This window comes from Glandiceps talaboti, chromosome 15, assembly GCF_964340395.1.
Source record: "Glandiceps talaboti chromosome 15, keGlaTala1.1, whole genome shotgun sequence".
Taxonomy (NCBI): Eukaryota; Metazoa; Hemichordata; class Enteropneusta; family Spengelidae; genus Glandiceps; species Glandiceps talaboti.
The window spans coordinates 19,147,132-19,167,150 of record NC_135563.1 but is presented as its reverse complement, the minus strand read 5'-3'; the positions used below and the strand labels follow the sequence as shown (position 1 = coordinate 19,167,150).

At 34.4% G+C, this 20,019-nt stretch overlaps 2 protein-coding genes across 2 annotated transcripts in view; both read right to left on the bottom strand.

The window, feature by feature from the left end:
* Window positions 1-9,414, bottom strand: part of LOC144446301 (neuronal acetylcholine receptor subunit alpha-2-like) — a 22,772-nt gene extending 13,358 nt beyond the window's left edge. Inside the window, exons 1-5 of the mRNA XM_078136049.1 lie at window positions 9,375-9,414; window positions 7,594-7,733; window positions 6,482-6,526; window positions 5,990-6,099; window positions 4,347-5,280 (exon numbers count right to left, since the gene is read on the bottom strand). Of these exons, the coding sequence (XP_077992175.1) occupies window positions 4,347-5,280; window positions 5,990-6,099; window positions 6,482-6,526; window positions 7,594-7,733; window positions 9,375-9,414 (1,269 nt within the window). The remainder of the gene's footprint in view (window positions 1-4,346; window positions 5,281-5,989; window positions 6,100-6,481; window positions 6,527-7,593; window positions 7,734-9,374) is intronic.
* A 3,411-nt stretch (window positions 9,415-12,825) lies between these two features.
* Window positions 12,826-17,320, bottom strand: LOC144446300 (neuronal acetylcholine receptor subunit beta-3-like). The gene is made up of 6 exons (XM_078136048.1): window positions 17,215-17,320; window positions 16,207-16,346; window positions 15,205-15,249; window positions 14,795-14,904; window positions 13,489-14,446; window positions 12,826-12,948 (listed from the first exon to the last, which is right to left on the bottom strand). The coding sequence occupies exons 1-6, from the start codon at window positions 17,270-17,272 to the stop codon at window positions 12,826-12,828; spliced, it is 1,434 nt and encodes a 477-aa protein (XP_077992174.1). The 5' UTR covers window positions 17,273-17,320.
* Between the last annotated feature and the right edge of the window lie 2,699 nt (window positions 17,321-20,019).

Sequence of the window (20,019 nt, the reverse complement as noted above, 5' to 3'; positions counted from 1 at the left end):
GCTTTACATTATTTGTTATTACTTTATTACGTTAATTGTCTGTTGACTTCACATGAACACAATACTACATATGTTCTAAATATTTTAGTCGTTAAGTTTTGCAGTATGTTTCGGACATACGGTCCTGTTCTACCTAAGATTCTGAAAAAGATACCTTTCTTCACTTTTTAGTAGCATGATTTGGTGTTGCTTCTATATTCCATAGACATTTACGTTATTGACATGTCAGTTTTCAAATTTTGTGAAAATATTACCTGTATCTCATTTTGTGACAACTTAATTACAATTTGTTCACATCCCTTGGTTTCATTTTGTGTGTCGTTATTGAACAATTTGTTGCGATCAAATAAATATGGATGATTAAAATGAGAAAATACTCTAAAAAAATCTTACCTGTTTTCACTTGCGTCTAGCCTGAGTTGATACAGCAATCTGACCACGTTAGTCACACTCCTTATTAAACGAATTCATTACATATTCACTAACACGCGCCCTCAGTAGCCCACGACACATTGAAAGTGACTTCACAAGATTGCCTGTTGTCCGACCGTTTTAACCAGATTTCATGGAAGAACTAAGCTAAAATAAATGATTTCTACAAAGATATCGATGAATTTGAAACCTAACTTGTCTGTGATAATATAACTTACGATATGACTGTAATATACCTGATGCAGTATTCGACTCCTGGGCACAGTATGATGGGGTTGATGTATAATTTAGAGAAAATTATGGCCTTATAATTCATGACAAAAGGATAAACACAAAGCTATATTCGCTTCAATACATTACTTGTCCATATAGAATAATATGTCTCCATTTATTTCGTCATCTTTGTTCTCCACATAAACTACAGTCGATTCGTCCAATTTACGACATCTAAAATCAATCCCCTCTTATTGAGTCTTTTATTAGCATATTTCATTTCACTAGTCGTGTTTTAAAGACCGTGTGTTGCATCCTCAATAATAAGGAGTTGTAGTTTATCACCTTTACATCATGATTCAATTACAGCAATGACTTAGTTGACTTAATCAAAAGTTGTACATGATACGCTGCTTGACTACGTGAAATCTTGTCTAGTCATGTAATAGAACCATCAAATGTTTAAAAATCACTATCGCTTCATGGCTGAGATTGGCACTTTTTCCACCTGTTCCGTTGTTTGTTTGTTTGTTTGTTTGTTTGTTTGTTTGTTTGTTTGTTTGTTTACTGACTATGTAGTTTTTTTACATTGTATTATATGTACGATTATTCATCAGTAATTGACAGATTGACACAACTCTTCGTGTGACGTCACTCATACTGAAAGGACACTTAATTAATTACATTTTGTCCATCTATGCTGTATTTAATCATTTTCCGCAATATTAAATTCACATAAAAAAACATTTAATTGGACATCAATATATTTAATTTTATATCAACAGTATATTGGATAACCAATTGATAGAAGTCATCAAATTCAACACAAAATGACAGAGGGGCACATAAATATGAACATGCCAAGATCTGTCAAACCTGACATCGGGAAATACTAGTTTATCAACAGATCAGTCGACACCTGCCATAAGCTTGGACCACTAAGCATTGTAAACGTGATCCAAGTACCACCCAACTATTTGAATACATTCTTGGCACTCACTGGTAACATAAAGCTACCAAGTACAATCCAGGACTTTGTCCTTTTTACTAGAATTTATGCTTTTCATTTGTGTGTGCCTAACTCGCATCCAAAACCAGAAGCCCATGTCACTCTATAGTAAATACACAACTTCATCACCACCATGTTAACTCCTATTGAAACAATATTCTTCTGAAATTCCTGGTTTCTCGGTATTTGTTTGCCACGTCTAAGATTCTAACCAATAACATATTCCTGATATGAAGGTTATGTTTTAATGAAAAAGTGAAAGAAAATAATCATGAAAACGTAGTCTGAGTTTCATCTATGTCTCGTAGAAAAAACAATAATATCATTCTATAGGACAGATCACATCGGTCAATGACATGTGTTTAAAACATATGATGTAACCTAAATGTAAAGTACAGCATTCACTTTAAACTGTATATTTGATGACTTTGAACAGACCCTTAGTTTGATTTTTGCATAAATATTTAGATATGGCCAACGGAAAACCTGACTACATTGCTCACATTTTGTTGGGGCATCCTGAAATATTTAAGTTAAAAGACTGGTGACATCACAACTGTCTCCCTACTCAGCGCGATTAATTTGTTCACTCATAAAACGTAAATCGATGCCGCGTTGAACACACTGGTGACTCTGGAAGTGCAATTTACCAGGACATGTTTATGATGACGAAGAATAACGTTTGCCCAAATGTACTCAGCTGGGTATTTTCAACGCAATAAGTGTTATTCGTAATAATAAAAGCTATATACAGAAATAAATTATTTGTTTTTTAAATCCCAGAATATCATCTCTCAACTTTCTCACATCGTAAGGTAGTTGAACGTGTATGAAGGACGCCGACCAATTTGTTCACTATCCATTCTGTACCAGTTGGCGATATCCACAATCGCGTTTCTTTCTGAGCACGTCTGCGCAGAATAGTCGAATAGAGCAGAATGTGGTTGCAAAAGGAAAGCATAAGACTGAAACTAGTGTCGCCATCATTTGCGAGGCATTTCGACAGTGAAATCTCTCACAATTCATAACTTTGCTAGTGATGTACCAACTAATTTACATATGATTTTTTCAAAAAAGTACCCATCAATGATCTTAAATGAAAATGTTGTATTCGTTAGAGACGTACTTTGGGATGTGTGATTCCATTCATCTGGTGATACGCGACTGAAGTATACGATTCGAACATCAGAGTAAATACCAGAGGGCGTAGTTGTTGATATAATTGAAGAGTCATTCTCAACGGGCATCAACTAAACATATACTGGAAATTTCCAGTAAAAGTCTGTCTTGAAGGGCGCCATCTCTAGTCAAGTCATAAAACCTCGTGGAACGAAAAAAATCAAATTGTGTATGAAAGTTCTTTAAAATAACATGTTTAAAAATAATCCTTTACGAAAAAAGTTAATCAATGTAAAGTTTCAATTATTCAACTCTTTCACCATGGCAACATATTTCCAATTAATATGTGCATATAGTTTGTGTTTTTGACACCATATGTTACCTTTCAAAATGAACATTTTTTGAACCTATGCTTGTGGGATGAACAGGTGGTATACAAATGAGAAAGAATCTTATCTATCATGTTAAAATAATTATTGTAACATAGAGGAAGCAAAAGAAAGTTTCTTAGTTGTGCCTAGGCTGATGATTCAAAGATTGAAATGAAGCATTGGTTGTGAAATAGCCGTATGTCTTATGAATGACGTTCCCTAAACATAAAAAAGGAACAATTTAATTTGTGGAAATTACACAACTTGTACTATTGGGTACGCGTTAAATGAGTCTAAAAAACACAAACACCGTAGATTCATTAGGTTTTAAGTTTACATATTGCTTATTCCTGGATTCATTTGAATAACAATTATTCCGACCAAGTGGGTTAGAATAGAAATCCACAAGAACAGACGGTCCATCACCATGGCAACATATTTCCAATCTTCCATTACCTATAATGTTAAAATAATGAAAGAATAATAACGCTTTATTTTCATTCCTGCACGTAGTCTGTAACCCATAGATGTATACATGCACATTTAGAAACATTCTGATTTTAAGTCTAAGGGAAGTAACTTTAAAATAGTAAAGGTCTTGTATATAATCTGAAAAAAAATGAAAAAATACGAAAGATATGATGCTCCACAATGAAGTGAATCATTTCTTGCTTATGCGCATGCGTCAATAATCCAAAGTGTGAAATTTGGTAACAACCTGAACACAGGTGAGGGATATGGAAAGCCGTTTAGGACAAAATGGTTATTCTTTTACAGGCTCTTTTTTATTATTTTTTGGTGTTTGTGTTTTATACTATTTTCACCCATGTATGTAGATTATATAGGAAAACTACATACATGGTGAAAGTCTGAAACACCACCCCAACCCCCCCCCCAAAAAAAAAAAAAAAAAAAAAAAAAAAACTCAAAAAGAGAATAATCATTTTGGCCTGAAAGGCTTGCCATAGGGAGACGGTACTTTCTCCCTATTAAAGGTCTGGTGCATTCTCCGTGATCACGTCACTTTGATCTTAAACAGCGCCAGCTATCTTGAGGTGAACAAGACTGACAGTTTGCAGTCGAAGCTCACAGCTTATTAAAAATCTGTTGCGTGTATAAGTATTCGTTACAATTTTAGTACTCGTGAAATTTGATATTTAGTAGTGAATTGATCAAATGAATACAAGTATATATCCATTTACCTCGTGTTCAATGGTTTCTGAAAGGATGCATCGCTTCTGGCTTTGAAAGTGTGCTACCAAATATCTCATTAAATGTAGAAGCTCTGACGTAGCTTCCGGGGTTGCCCTGTCTCCATGATTTTCAATGTGGTTGATGGTTTCTGAAACACTTGATATGCAAGCACGAACACCTTCAGCATTTGAAGCGTTTTCATATTTAAAATAATCATCCTGAATAGTCTTTGGTTTACCCTTCTGCCGAGTAACCACTCGATTCTTCATACACATGACCTTTGGTAGGATTTTGAAAAACAGCTTTTTTACAAATGAGTTAATCTCCTGGTGTCGACCTGTATGGTGAATTCTCAAGGTATATACCGTTATGGTAATTGACAAAGCAACAAGGATGGTATCGAAGAGTAGGTACCGAGCAATCAATGGGACACCATTCGCACTCGGTGGAAGAGTGTCTGTGACGAGGAGATTGAACACTGACATTGCTATTAGTAAAGACATGCCGAATGACATCTTCTCCCCTGTATCTACTGGTAATAGAAAAACTAGAAATTTCAGGAGACTAAAAAATAAACATGGCAGAACCATGTTTATTATGTAAAATAATGGTTTTCTTTGTATCACAACAGTACAGAAGATCTTTTCGTAGTCTCCATTCATATCTAGTTCGACGTAAAGCGAGGAGTTTCGGAGTGTCCATTCGGTACTTGGAGTGAAAAGCTCTCCATACATGTCCCGGATCATCGGTTGTAGTGACATATGGTCCTTTGGAGAGGACCAAGGTCCGAATTCAAAGGTACAAGTCTGTTTATCAAATGGAAAGTAAACTATATCCAACGTACACGGAATTTCAACTAATGCCACTGGATAGAACAATATTGATCCGTCAGAGTTCACTGCCGTTTTTTCTGTCATCGGTATTTGATAATTGTCACTAACACTGCAAATAACCAAAACAAAACTGTATTGTAGTTTCTTTTCCTTTACATGACATTTGTCACTATGTATGTGGTTGATGGTTTCTGAAACACTATATATATACGCTCTGCCACTGCGGTATAGAACACTGCGGTATAGAGCACTGTCTTAGCAGATTGATACTCTCCAAGTATATATATATATATATATATATATATATATATATATATATATATATATATATATATATATATATATATATAACTCGGTGAGTATCAATCTGCTAAGACAGTGCTCTATACCGCAGTGGCAGAGCGTATATATATATATATATATATATATAAATATATATATATATAAATATATATTTATGTGTGTGTATGTGTGTATGTATGTATGTATGTATGTATGTATGTATGTATGTATGTATGTATGTATGTATGTATGTATGTATGTATGTATGTATGTATGTATGTATGTATACATGCCGTGTTGTTGGGTGGTTAGTTTGTTTGTTGGTTCACAAACAAGGAAATTTCCTTGCCTATGTTTGGTCGGTTGGTTGGTCGGTTGGTTGGTTGGTTGGTTGGTTGGTTAGTTAGATGATAGTTTGGTTGCGTTGGAACAGGAATTTGTGGGTGATTGAATGTGTGTTTGCCCTCTGCATAGATACAGGTGTGTACACTCGATATGCATAAAGTAGACACATGGCAATATATATCATATATCACCTGTTGTACAGCACGATATCCGGTCTCCATATCCATTCAGTGGGAATGACAACTTTGCTTGTACCATTGTATTGTGATGGATTCCATTGTAATCGTGGATCAATCCAAAACTATGTGAGATAAAGTTAAAATTAACAGTATGAGGTATCTCAAATAGTTGCTATTGTATTATTGTCTGTGTTTCTACACTGCGGTATTCTAAGCGTGATTACCAAACCTTAAATACAACCCCCCCCCCAAGTATATTTAAATATTTACATTTCTACATACCAGGAATGTTGCCCAATCAAGACATATATAGCTTTGAACTTAACTGATGGCAGTTAAGGAGCTACGCACAATTAAATCTTGATTTTGAATTTTATTTATGTCAAATTTTCATCTCGACACGTCTTACACATATAATCTTGTGGTGGGATTGTTATACATTTACATCATAGTCTTGGCAGTGGTATAATGCGTCAAACATTCTTTAGTTTACAAATCTCTTACCTGTCCTGCCCATATAGTAGCTTTAAATATCTGTTGCCTTTCGTCCTGAAAGTAAACAACATGTGCCACGGTTAGTCGATTGTTAGGCGAGATTATATATGCTTTATAAGTTGCATCATGTTGTTCTTCCTCGTTAGCAAGCAACTAATCGACCTATATACCAAGCAACCAACTAACTAACCAGCCAACTTACCTACCACCTACCTGCTTACCTCCTACAAGAAACACACTCACCTATACTAATTAAACAAACAAACAAACAAACAAACAAACAAACAAACAAACAAACAAACAAAGAGATATAAAGGTAGCGATTTTTTTGTCAGATAATTTATCCACTTTGAAGACATGAAATCAAACTTTTGACTAGAGAGACGTGTCAAACGAGTTTCTCCTGTTTACAAAGCATGTTTAGAAGTTTTAGCTCGAAGTACTAAGACCTGCGTACTGTAAACAAATTGTCCTGTTAGTTTATTTTTGTCGACACATTTGACCATCATGATATCATATAATCTTAGGAGGTTTGTAACGTAATACATCTGTTTTTGCCGATGATTTCCCTGTAATTATTTTCTCTATAACAAATGCATGGGATTTTTTAAAATATGAATTTTACCCAAGAAATTCCAAATGATAGATTATGAATTGGAAACTTAACCCCACCTCTCCCAGTCCTATTACTTGTCCTGAAAACACGCCATTATTTTTTTTTACAATTTTATCACTATTCCAGTATTAAAGAGGCAAAATTGGTGGGAAATAGGTATCTATTTTGATTATTATTTCGAAAAACTAACAAAAGGTGTAAACAGTTTGGTATAGTACTACCGGAAGTGAGCGACAGGCCACATGCACATACAGGACGTGACGTAGTGATTACTTGTATTTAATGCAAGTTTTGTTTAATCATTTCCTTACGTACAATAACAGACTTTGTACTGTACTGTAGTAGTACTAAATTGCAAACACAGACGTTGCCTATGCTGTTTCACATTATATGTTTAAAAAACAAGGTAAAGTTGTTTAATGAATTAAAAATCAAAACTAAATACTCCTTTCTTATTCTCATATTGCAGTAATAATGAATTCAGTAATGACGCCATAAAACTCACCACATCAATTATCTGGTACAGAACCAATGAAAACTGTACAGTCACAAGTTCTTCAGGTCGAACAAATTTATTGTAATTTGCAAACAGATTGTTATAGAGCAAACTTTCCTCGTCAACTTGAAAACTTTGAACTTCAAATCCTGTACAAAAGATAAGGAAGTCATGAAATATCAAGTCTATCAACATACTGTATATACATAACGCACATGAACTACTGCTCTAGGTGTTTTCAAATATCTATTGGTATCCCTTACTATTATAATTACCGTTTCACAATTACATGTAAAACCATTTAAAATATGAAAAGAAGCATGTTTAGATAATAAAACGGATGTATACAAACATTGTGTATTAAAGTGCCTTTAAACATGTTCAAATCAATTATTATTCTATTATAGGTAGGTATAGGTGTAAAGGTGTTAATGTAAAATATATGTGTAAAAATGGTCTGGTAATATCTCATCTCATTCCTTTCACTTTTTTTTAAAGTTATCATTCCATACATGTGTTAGATCTCGCTCTAACTTTCAATTTTAGCACAACTGAACTGATAAGGTTCAGTAGTGCGAAAGGCATGGCAAAGTGTATGTGTGTGCGTGGGAGGGGGGGGGGGGTGGATGTGTGTAAACAACTTAAAGTCAAAAACCGCTGGACCGATTGCCCTGATATTTGGTGGGTGTATTACCGTGGGTGTCTAATTGGGAAATTGTTCAAATCAAAATGATCTTAAGACCGGTGTGTGATTTGGGTAAAAATGTGATTTTTGGTCAAAAGACTTAAACTCAAAAACACCTGGGCAGATCTCTCTGAAATTTGGTGGAAATATTCATAAGGGTGTTTATAATTGTTCACTAAACATGTGTAGTTTTGGTCAAAAATCTTTAATTCCAAAACTACTGAGCAGATAGGGCTGAAATTTAATGGGCATGCACCTGGGGATATATAGATGAAGAAATATCAAACATATAATGATGTCATCAGTGATATGCAAATTAGGTGTAAAAACGTGAATTTTGGTCAAAAACTCATATCTCAAAAAGTACTTGGTCAATGAGACTGAAACTTGGTGCGATGTTTCCAGAAGTGTTATTCTGTCGATTTTCTTCAAAAGATGTTGACAAAATTGGCCCTAGCAACAGTGACCACGCCCTTAGCAACAACCAAATCACAGTATATTTTGATTAAATAACAATATCATCTGGTAGGCAAGTGAGTAAACATTCAAAAAAATGTATGCAAATATGACCACGCCCATAGCAACAGCTAAACGGTGATGTATTTCACAAAGATAACAGAGGTTCTTAGACAAGTGAACAAACATTCAAAAAGTGTATGCAAATATGCCTAGCAAAAAGACCACGCCCATGGCAACAGCCAAATGATCACATATATTTCAAAGACAACAGGGATCAATAGACAAGTGAACATTCAAAATGTATGCAAATATACCTAGCAACAAGACTATGCCCATAACAACAGCCAAACGATCGTGTATATTGCAAAGATAAGAACAGCGTTGGATAGGCAACTGGATAATCATTCAGCAAATGAACACCTATACTTAGCATGTATCAGCATGTAGTTGAACATTTTTAAAAACTATACAGTTGTGCTACAACGCCATTGGCGCTTTTTATATCTCATGCACTGACTGTGGAATGGGACTGTGTACCGAAAGTTTTTGAATTACATTGTCATTGTCATCGATACCAGACCAGACCATTGTACACAAGTGTTCGATAAAAGCCTCTTTACTCATCAAAACATACATAAGTTTTTACCTTGTATGATGACCACGAAGTATAGAAGACACGATAACATGGTGACGGTTTCCCGGCCTCGTCGATAACTATCTTAATATCTGAAGTAGTTATGACGATAATAATTTGAAGAAGAACGACATGTCACTGAAAAACAGACAAATACATTCAGACATTGTCACTGTAGTAAACAATGTTATAAGTAAAAGCGTAGTCTAAATTCATACTTATACATGGTATGCATTCGTCATATACATAGTTATCTTCGCGAACCATGATTTTCTCGGACATAAAGACATAAGTGAGTGTATTATACATTGAAGATGGTTTCTCAATATAGTTCCCTAATATTCCTGGTTAGGGATTTGGGTTTGACTAACACGAATCGTACAAAAGTGTTCTTTTCGACGTTTATATCGGTTGAACAAATATTTCAGAACGATGCAAACGACTAAATGGAAGAATGACATGGTATGGAGCTTCTAAATGATATCTCATTGGAAATATCCTAAACGTCGAAGGTCTCGCGTAATTAGGACTAAAAATATGAGTAACATATTTATCCTTACCTCTTTCATTTCATCTATAATTGCTGAGACATACGTAACCAGCTCAGAAGCTATCGTTGATCATCTCGGCTGTAGGAAACTAAAACATCGAATTCTCATATTCGCATAACATGAAGACAATATTAAAATAATAGCTTATTGGATGGCAATGTCACAGTGTTAAATTAGACCGTATAAGAATAGTTCGTGCACAGACGTTTTGAGCAATATGTATAAGAATACACAGCTTCGGGATTTTGGTTATATCAAAGATGTTAGTATAAAAACCCCATGTGATTAAAAAGTGACATATATTCCTCATCGTCCCCATGGCAAAATCTGACTTGTCAAATACCCATTAATATTACCAAGAAAATCAATTCTCTGTAGTCAATGAAACAATAACTTTCGCTATTCAATGTTCTGTCAGAGCCACTGTTGAAAGGAATAGTGTCAGTCTGCCATTATGAAATGTAGGGTAGAAATATATTCTAATGATATACTTTTTTTATCAAGTACTTTTATAAAATCTTTCCAATATTATTTTTAATGGTATTGCAATACAACCATGAACTATAAAAGAAAACCGGGATTCGAGGTAGGGGAGACCGTTACTTACAGGAAGGCCTCATCATTTATAACTCGTGCAATTTAAATGTCAAAATGGATAACATGTCTCCCTTTACATTTTATTTCATAATTGAATCTGAACTTAATAAATACCGTCTTTATTGCTAGACCTTAATAAGCAAGGGCATTATTTATTCAAACGAAAGAGCTAATATGTCACTGACTCGCAGAAAGAGGTCACCTCATGCAATACAAAGCACATCATTTCTGTCAGATAATCCAAAGTGAAAGGAATCTAATTATGCAATTTTGTACCAGGTCCTACCCCTAGGGCTCAATACAGGGTCAAAATGAAGTCCATTACTATGAATCCAAAGAGGATACATATTTACCATTTGACGTGTGTATTTCTATGCTAAATTGTAAACAACTTCATGATAACGAAGCTCTCGTCTCTGTCGTTATCAATATATTTGCAGGCATATAATTGACTTTCCCTTTTAATCACATTAACGATGACATCAAGTTTACACATCTGTAATGTAAATGACACTTCACCATAACACGCTTTACTGAATGTTTTTTGTTATTCGTCTAGAGATTTGGTTAAATTACAGAAGGTTTTCTGTAATCAAATAACTGGCTAAACTAATAGTCTATAAAAAGACGTTATCCCCAAAGTAGTGGATATATTAAACGCTTGAAATTACATCCAGGTCTTGCTATTTTCAATTTATTTCACTTTTTCGGTACCCTTCAGTTAACGTACAACTAACCTGATGTAAACTGAAAGTCTTTTGTAAGGTCAAAAATCTGCCTTTTAATTGCTGTTCCTTAGGAACAATTAGTATCAGAATGCATAGTTCTCAGCTACCTGATTTAATATCACTCGAAATGGGAAATTTCTATGCAAATGACTTAAGAAAACTTGAAGTGTGCATGTTTACTATTATAGTACCTATTTGAAATTTAATTAATTTATGACTCAGCTACGTCAACAAGCTTTATAGCATAAGTGCACTTTGTTATAATCAAATATGTGTACCAAATTGTATGGAAGCTAACCTTGCGTTCACCAGATATTACCAACAATCGTTATTTATGCACACTAATCATTACAAACCACATTACCAAGCTTTAAAGGGCACTCGTGCTTCGTTATCATCAACGTGCATGTGTATGTGCCAAATTATATGAAATTTGAAGTTGGCATTTTCAGATATTGCCTAATTACCAAAGAAACTTCTTCTGGCAAATATGCATTAAGTTGTAAGCTACATCATCAATATGTGTACCAACGAATTTGCAAATTGAAGCTCGCTTGCTTAATGTATTGCCCAATTACAGAACATAATTAATTATGAAAATGAATCATTAAGATAAGCTATATCAATGGGCTTTGTAAGACACATTCGCTTTGATGTCATCGACGTATTACCAACTAGTATGAAATATTAAGGAAGCCTGCCTTCTTTAAAATGTGACAAGATATAATGCTTATGTATGTACACGGATCATTTGAATGACTATTCAGGGTACTCTGACATTTAGTTTGACACACGCGCGCGCACGCACACACACACACACACACACACACACACACATACAAATGTACATACATACACACACAAACACACGCATTATACTTATACACATACACACATACATACATACATACATACATACATACATACATACATACATACATACATACGCAAGCACGCACACACATATACATACATACATACATACATACATACATACATACATACATACATACATACATACATACATACATACATTGCACAAATGTGAGTATACGCTCTGAATCTCTGTCGCAGAATACATCGATCACTCACAAGAATAACTCCAATTCGTCGCAATTATCGTTAGACAGTGATATCTTTGCAATAAATAACACACTTTCCATAGTTAGCATTTATACATGAAATCATGGCAACCATCGTGAAAAAAAAGTGCATGGACAAAGTACATTAACAATTAACGTCATTATGTGATGGAATATGAGACTAACATAGTAGTTAGTCAATAAGAAAAGTGTCATCGATATGTGCCATTTCTCATTGGAAGCAATATGAGACTGCAAATAACAATCAAGTTCGCAATAGAGATGTCGTCAGCAGGAGCATGACTTGAAGAAAGTCCAGAGTCCAAAGATATAAATAGATTGTTTAAGACAATTGTAACTCTAACTATTTTGCTGTAATTAATTACCTAATTGGTTAATCAATTGTTTCGAATATTTTAAGATTAAACTATGTTTATTGAATGTTTATTGGAAGGTTTGTTTAAAAGGTTTGTATGTTACTGTTTATCATGAATAATATACTAGGTTAATCTTGGTATATTCCTGGGTTTGTGAACATAATCACTGTTCCAGAAACATATATTATCATAGATATACATAAGAACAATCGATCCATAACCATGGCAACGTATTTCCATTCTTCAGTCATCTGTTAAGAAAAGTAAAATATAATGACTTTATTTCAATGGCTGTGAAAGGGAAACATGATGCTGAATTAGTCTAATAAAAGACCATGTCATATCATATTATCATATCATATTATGTACAGCTTTGAAGGCTAAAAGCCTATGAGCCGATCAAAGGTAAAAAAAATCAAATGTTCAACAGTCCATAGTTCAAAGTTCCACGAATAGTAACATGTATATAAATCAAACACTATCCAAGATTATGTTAATGATGTATTTGTATTCAGCCCAGTGACTGTCTAGAGTGTTGAGTCAGTTCATGTTGAGTCAGTTCATTTCTACACCTTTCAATTGAGAATACAGCCAACAGATCATGAGAAAGGCCAATGGAAACTATCGAGCGATAGTTGTGTTGCTTTTCCAACAAAGAAATTGAAGTGGCAATTTGGATGAGGATTGGGTATTCATCTTGGATTTTCAATTTATAAAACAATTTTATGATGGCGTCCTACTTGAAAAATCACAAATAACGTAAGTGTTCTTTAACAAAAACCACATCATACCCTTTTCGCAGTTATGTCCAGTTCGACCCTTCTTCTAACGAACTGAAAATCGGAAGCCATTCTTTTCATCAGAATAAGAAATTCCTTGGTAATAACGGTTGCTTGGTCACCAACTCTTGGCACATCTTTACCACTCTTTTCCAAATTTTCAAAAACATCGTTTACGTATACGTTGACTGTACCTGTACCATTACAATTTTGTTGATCATCCATCGTAAATTTATCATCGACAAGTTTATTTCTTGGAAATGTATCAGCATATAGTTTAATACACAACATCTTCGGCAGACATTTAAAAAACAGTTTGTATGTAACACTACCCATGCTCCGAGCGTAGGCCGGTCTATGGTGTAATCGAAGAACAAAAACGCTTACAGCGATTGACATGGCTACCAAGCACGTATTGAAAAAGAGGAAGCGGGCTATCAACGGCACACCTTGTGCACTTGGTGGCATTATGTCCGCGACAAGAAGATTAAAAACTGACATGGTGATAAGAATAGAAACGCCAAATGACATCTTCTCACCAGAGTCCGAAGGTAGCAGAAAAACTAACATTGTCAACAAGGCCATCATAATGCAAGGAATAATGACATTAACTATGTAAAAAAGGGGTCTTCTTTTCAGAACCAGTGTGTATCGTATCATTGCCCATGTTGACTGTAAATCACTTGATCCAAACTCCAGGTACATAGCCGATGAATTTATTAAATTCCATTCCGTGCTTGGAAGAAACATAACCTCGTTCACACCATTCCGAACAGGGTGTGCTGTTGATTGATCAATCGTATATGCCCACGGTCCAAATTCCAAGGGACATCGCTGAACATCAAAAGGGAAGTACAGAATATTCATTATACAAGGGGTTTCAAACACAGCGGGTGGAAAATAAGTGATCAAGCCGTTTGAAAATATCAAAACACGTGCAGTCATTGCAAATTCATATTGTCCCACGGCGCTGTAGGAGAAAGAAATAAAAAGTGAATGACAGATGTGCCTTTAGTCACAGTTTATATTAATTTCATTTACATATTTTCTATTAACACACATACACACACATACATACACATACATACATACATACATACATACATACATACATACATAAATACATACATACATACATACATACATACATACATACTTTGCTATCATTTTGTTCGACACATGCTCCGCAAAAAATTAAATGCATGTCCGTACGTTTCGATGATAAATGACAGTATAAAAGTAAGTGGGTTTTTCTTCGTTTGATGTAGGATTTTACGAAAATGAAAGCCTAATACAAAATATCTTCAACATTTCGCACCTGTTGAGAAGTACCATATCCGAGCACCATATCCATTCAGTTGGAACCACTGTCTTATTGAGTCCATGATAGTCTGACGGATTCCACTGCAGTCGACTATCTTGCCATGTCTAGAAAAGTGTTCAGATAAAGACAGTCATTATATTGTACTAGTAACACGTACTTATACTTTCTGATTTTTTTAGTTTTGTACCCAAAATTACGCAGACTGACAAAACATTTGATATATTTTAGTTCATGCAACCTCATATTTTATCAGATCATATTACTATTACAGGTGATAGATTTAAGTACGTAACAATGAGATTAATTTGTTATGTTCAACAAACTAGAAATATATAAACTTTGTTTAAAATGCAAATTGAAGATCACCAACCATGCGACTAGTAGTCACTTTTAACAATACCTACCTGTTCAACATATCCAGACGCCTTTAAGATTTGGTGTTTTTCGTCCTGAAAGCATTCAGAGTGTCTAATGTAAGTTAAACTTATATAAGATAGAAATATCAATAATTTGTTGATTCAAAAAGTGAATTGAATTGAATTGAATTGAATTGAATTGAATTGAATTGAATTGAATTGAATTGAATTGAAATGATTTATATTGAATTGAATTGAATTGATTTGAGTTGAATTGAATTGAATTGATTTGATTTGAATTGAATTGAATTGAATTGAATTGAATTGAATTGATTTGATTTGAGTTGAATTGATTTGAATTGATTTGATTTGATTTGATTTGAATTGAATTGAATTGAATTGATTTGGATTGGATTGAATTGAATTGGATTGAATTGAAATGATTTATATTGAATTGAATTGAAATCAATTTATTTGAGTTGAATTGATTTGAATTGAATTGAATTGAATTGAATTGAAATGAAATGAAATGATTTATATTGAATTGAATTGATTTGATTTGATTTGAATTGAATTGAATTGAATTGATTTGGATTGAATTGAATTGAAATGATTTATATTGAATTGAATTGAAATGATTTATATTGAATTGAATTGAAATCAATTGATTTGAGTTGAATTGAATTGAATTGAATTTGCTTATTCACCAGATACAAAACAGAAGAAAAAATTATGTACATTTTAAAAAGGAGGTTGATGGGATAATATATCTGGTGAGGGCCACAGAAATGTTTCGAGCTGAACTAGTCTAGTCTAAAGTAAAGGTTTTAAAGATAAGAATGGGATGTTAATGATGAAAATAAGAGAACTGTATATTCGTCGTTGAATGTTTCGGAGACATTTATTTGCAGCTTCAAGTATTTTTATATCCGCAATTACTAATAAGATTAAATAGTAACCCACACTTTTAGTTTACTATTGGGAAAGTTCTCATTATACTAATAACGAGATATGCATCATGAAGTACATTTGTAGTTGTTTGTTACTCACCACATCTAGGATTTGTGTAATAGCAAGACCGAAATCAATGACGGCTGTCTCATTGTAGTCAGCTGGACGAATATTCTTGTTGTAGTTACCGAACAGATGCCTATGAAGTCTGTTTTCTGTATCAACACGACTCTTTACTCCTATTGAACAAATGATACCATGTTACTGTGCTTTTAGATTAAAGTTAGTAATTTGAGATGATTTTACTCAATTGTTTCTGGCAACTCACGAACTGTGCGAAGCATTTTCATCAGTTATATTACCACTTCTAATTTAGTACTACGTGAATAAACACTCATCAAAAGCATAAACAGAAAACACTAACATAGAAACCAAAATTTCAACCCTTCATCAATATTTAACAGCTGACCTGGCCATACTTAATATTCGTACCATTTTAAGACAAAAGCAATGAATTTACATGACAATAACTGTTGAATTCAGTACTTAGTGTGACAGAACTTGATTTCTTTGACAGAACTGGAGACCCCCTGATGAAGAGGAGCCCAGTTTCTCGAAATATTTGGGCTACAATTGTTTAGTTTGCGATAGGTAAGTGATACTTGTCCATTGCTCTGTGCTTATCAGTCTTTTTTAGTATTAATAACACCGTAATAATATGATATTCGCTAATTACTATCCATGAGGAATATTCGTTGACCTCTGACCTCTAACTAGTTAGTGTTTGGTCATTGTACATTCAAATTTCTCCCTTGAGCGTAATACGTATCTGTTTGCGTAAAATGGGCACACTTTGACAAGGACGTGACATGCTAAAGCGTTAGTCAAAAAATGAGACGATGCGTCTGCATGATCTCAATAAGTGTTGTGACGTTACACTGTTTATGCGAGTAACATGAAGTTTTGAAGATATTTTACCTTCGCAATTTCCATAAATATATTTGCCCATTCAATACACACATTGATGGATATCACAGTTTCTAAAGCTTAAACTCACTAAATTGTAGAAATCTAAGGATAGCAGTGACGGATGTCTAAGTTACTTACCTTTAGAAACTATCAATAGATAACAATAAGAACTCCAAACAAGCACTATTGTATTCATTATCCAAATGGCAATTAGCTAACGTCTAGTCTTTCTGGGTGATAATATGTGTGTACCAGTCCAAATGATATGCTATCAGTTGAAGTGATGCTTTGGTGCGTTGTTACTGTTCTATGAAATAGATATGACATGTCTTGTTAGTCATAAAGGTGGAACATGATAAATTAACATACTTAATGAATGGGATAATGACACGTACGTATTAACTCTAGTTCTTATCCGATAACTTGGTACACCCTATTTTCAAGTATCTTCAAGTACTTTACAGTATAGACGAATGTTAAAGTTGTACTAGCTAAAACAGGGTACTATTTTTTCGATCAAACAACTAACAATATATATTTACTTAAAATTGTTAAAATACCAATAATTGGACACTGGCCATGTTAACGACAGGTTGATTTTTTCCGTAAGTAATACAATGTTTACTGTAATAGGTTGAAATTGTGATTGCGTTTGCAGTGCTGATTATATTTTATATTTGGCAGAAAAAGAGGCGATATTCTTGTACACACACCTCAATACATATATAATGAGTAATACCTCAGTGGGCTGCAGTAATACAGAGTCATGTGGAGATTAGCACCACGTGCCTTGAAATTTAGCTAGGTACATATACTTCATTCAAACCATTAATTTATTTTTTTAAAATATTTTCCAAATGCCAATTTCTGGTATTGCTTGGGTACGAACTAATTTCTCAAAACTTGAGATTTTTCACCTTCCCTGTCATGGCGTCGGCGCTTTTATGGATCACGGATTGCACGAAGAGCAACGGAAATTACCTCAGTGCACTTTAGCCACCAAGCAACACGAAATTGTACTAATATTAAACCTTGTCGGCTTTAGGGAAATGTTATCTAGGCTAAAACGAATGTGAATAACCATATCACATGTAGTCACTGGGGGTATATATGTTGACAACTAAACCTGATATGATATGCCTAGAGGAACTCGTAAGGTACACGAAGCTAGACCAGAATAATTATTTAAGTATTGTGATAGCGATCCTGGCTTCAAAGGACATTATTGATCGGTGTGTGGTGCAAAAAGGTTAAATATGTCAAATCTATATGCATAACACAAACATTTAAGTTTGTTTTGTTTCTAGTCTTTCATTGCCCCACTGTATCCGTTATCAACAAGGGTGTCATTTGCTGTGGTGACAGCTGATTGAAAAAAAATAAAACTGTGAGTTTGATAGTTGTATAATTAGTACTTATAAAGTAATTTATACATATTGATAGGTAATAACCTCGATATCAAATTGAAAGTTCATCACAGTATATTAGGTCAGGGTTTTTGTTTGTAGAAATAGCCAAAACGTGGACTCCGCGAGTTCAAAGACAGGCATGATTACTTCCTTACCTTCGAATCACAAACACAATAACACGATCGACAGATTACAACGTAATTTCGGAAGAGAACGATGTCGCAGACCCAGATCCAGGGGCATGACAGCCAACACCGAATATGCTAAGACTTAGTTTAATACCTATAATTACATGTTTGTTTCAACAAATGGAACCTTGTAATCAAATTGACGTTACGAAGGCGAACTTATTAACAGGTCGCCCTTTGACCTCTTGACAGGTTATATAGAAACTGCAGGTGTTCATCGTTCGCTTTAATTTGTGTTTATATCTTCTACATACTAATTTCTACATGACTAAATTATATTAAGGTAATAAAATACTCATACAATAAACATTGGTGACCCTACAGTCGGTCGTTCGAGTACAGAGAATGGAGTGGCATTGTACGAAAGGGAATATGTCCCATTGACTTTTATTTCATGCTTTAGAACCAACGATACATAAATAGAATAATTTGGTTTGTGGTATTTTGTCTGAGTAGGGACATTAATGATACAAGTTGTCACACCCTTACCCAATTATGAACAGCACTGACACGTAAGCATAACTGACAGGTTTGTCTTTGACAGTTAATGTACACTTCATAATGTTCATTAACTTAACGCCTGCCTTATTTCTATCAATTGTAGTTAATTAGTCGTTTAATATTCCTAAGATGTGAGCTTGTTAGTACCCCATGAGACTCTTATGATAAGAACTTAGCGAATAATATCAGTTCACCAAGTCAATTCGTGTATAGGAATGATAAAACAACGCAGTGCTGATACAAATAAAAATAGCTATCTGCCAGGGGTCTGATATATCTTTTGGGAAGGTAATTTGCAGGGCAGTGTATATCAATAATGTTTTGCAAGTAAGGTCATTTGTATACATGTTATCACCACCACCACCACCACCACCACCACCACCACCACCACCACCACCATCATCATCATCATCATCATCATCATCATCATCATCATCATCATCATCATCATCATCATCACCACCACCACCACCACCACCACCACTACCACCGTCACCATCACCATCACCACCACCACCATCATCATCACGCGGGGAGGGGGTACCAAAGTGAGAGTGTTTCACCCAGATTCAAATACCTATTTCTAACGATGTTTTTATCGGTGGACCAACGCTGCAGTTCCACGAATAGGATTTTCGGTCATTGTCTGCGCTGTATAGTGATGTTTCGAGTTTGTACACAGATGTACACGAAATAACCACACAGTTTTATAAATTATTACTAGATACTCACAGCCACGATTTCCATCACGATTTATACCAACGCCACTCTTAAGCATAGAATAAGTACTCTTTAGGTGATACGATAGAAATGCAATGACGTCAACGTAGTGTGACTTAATGCTA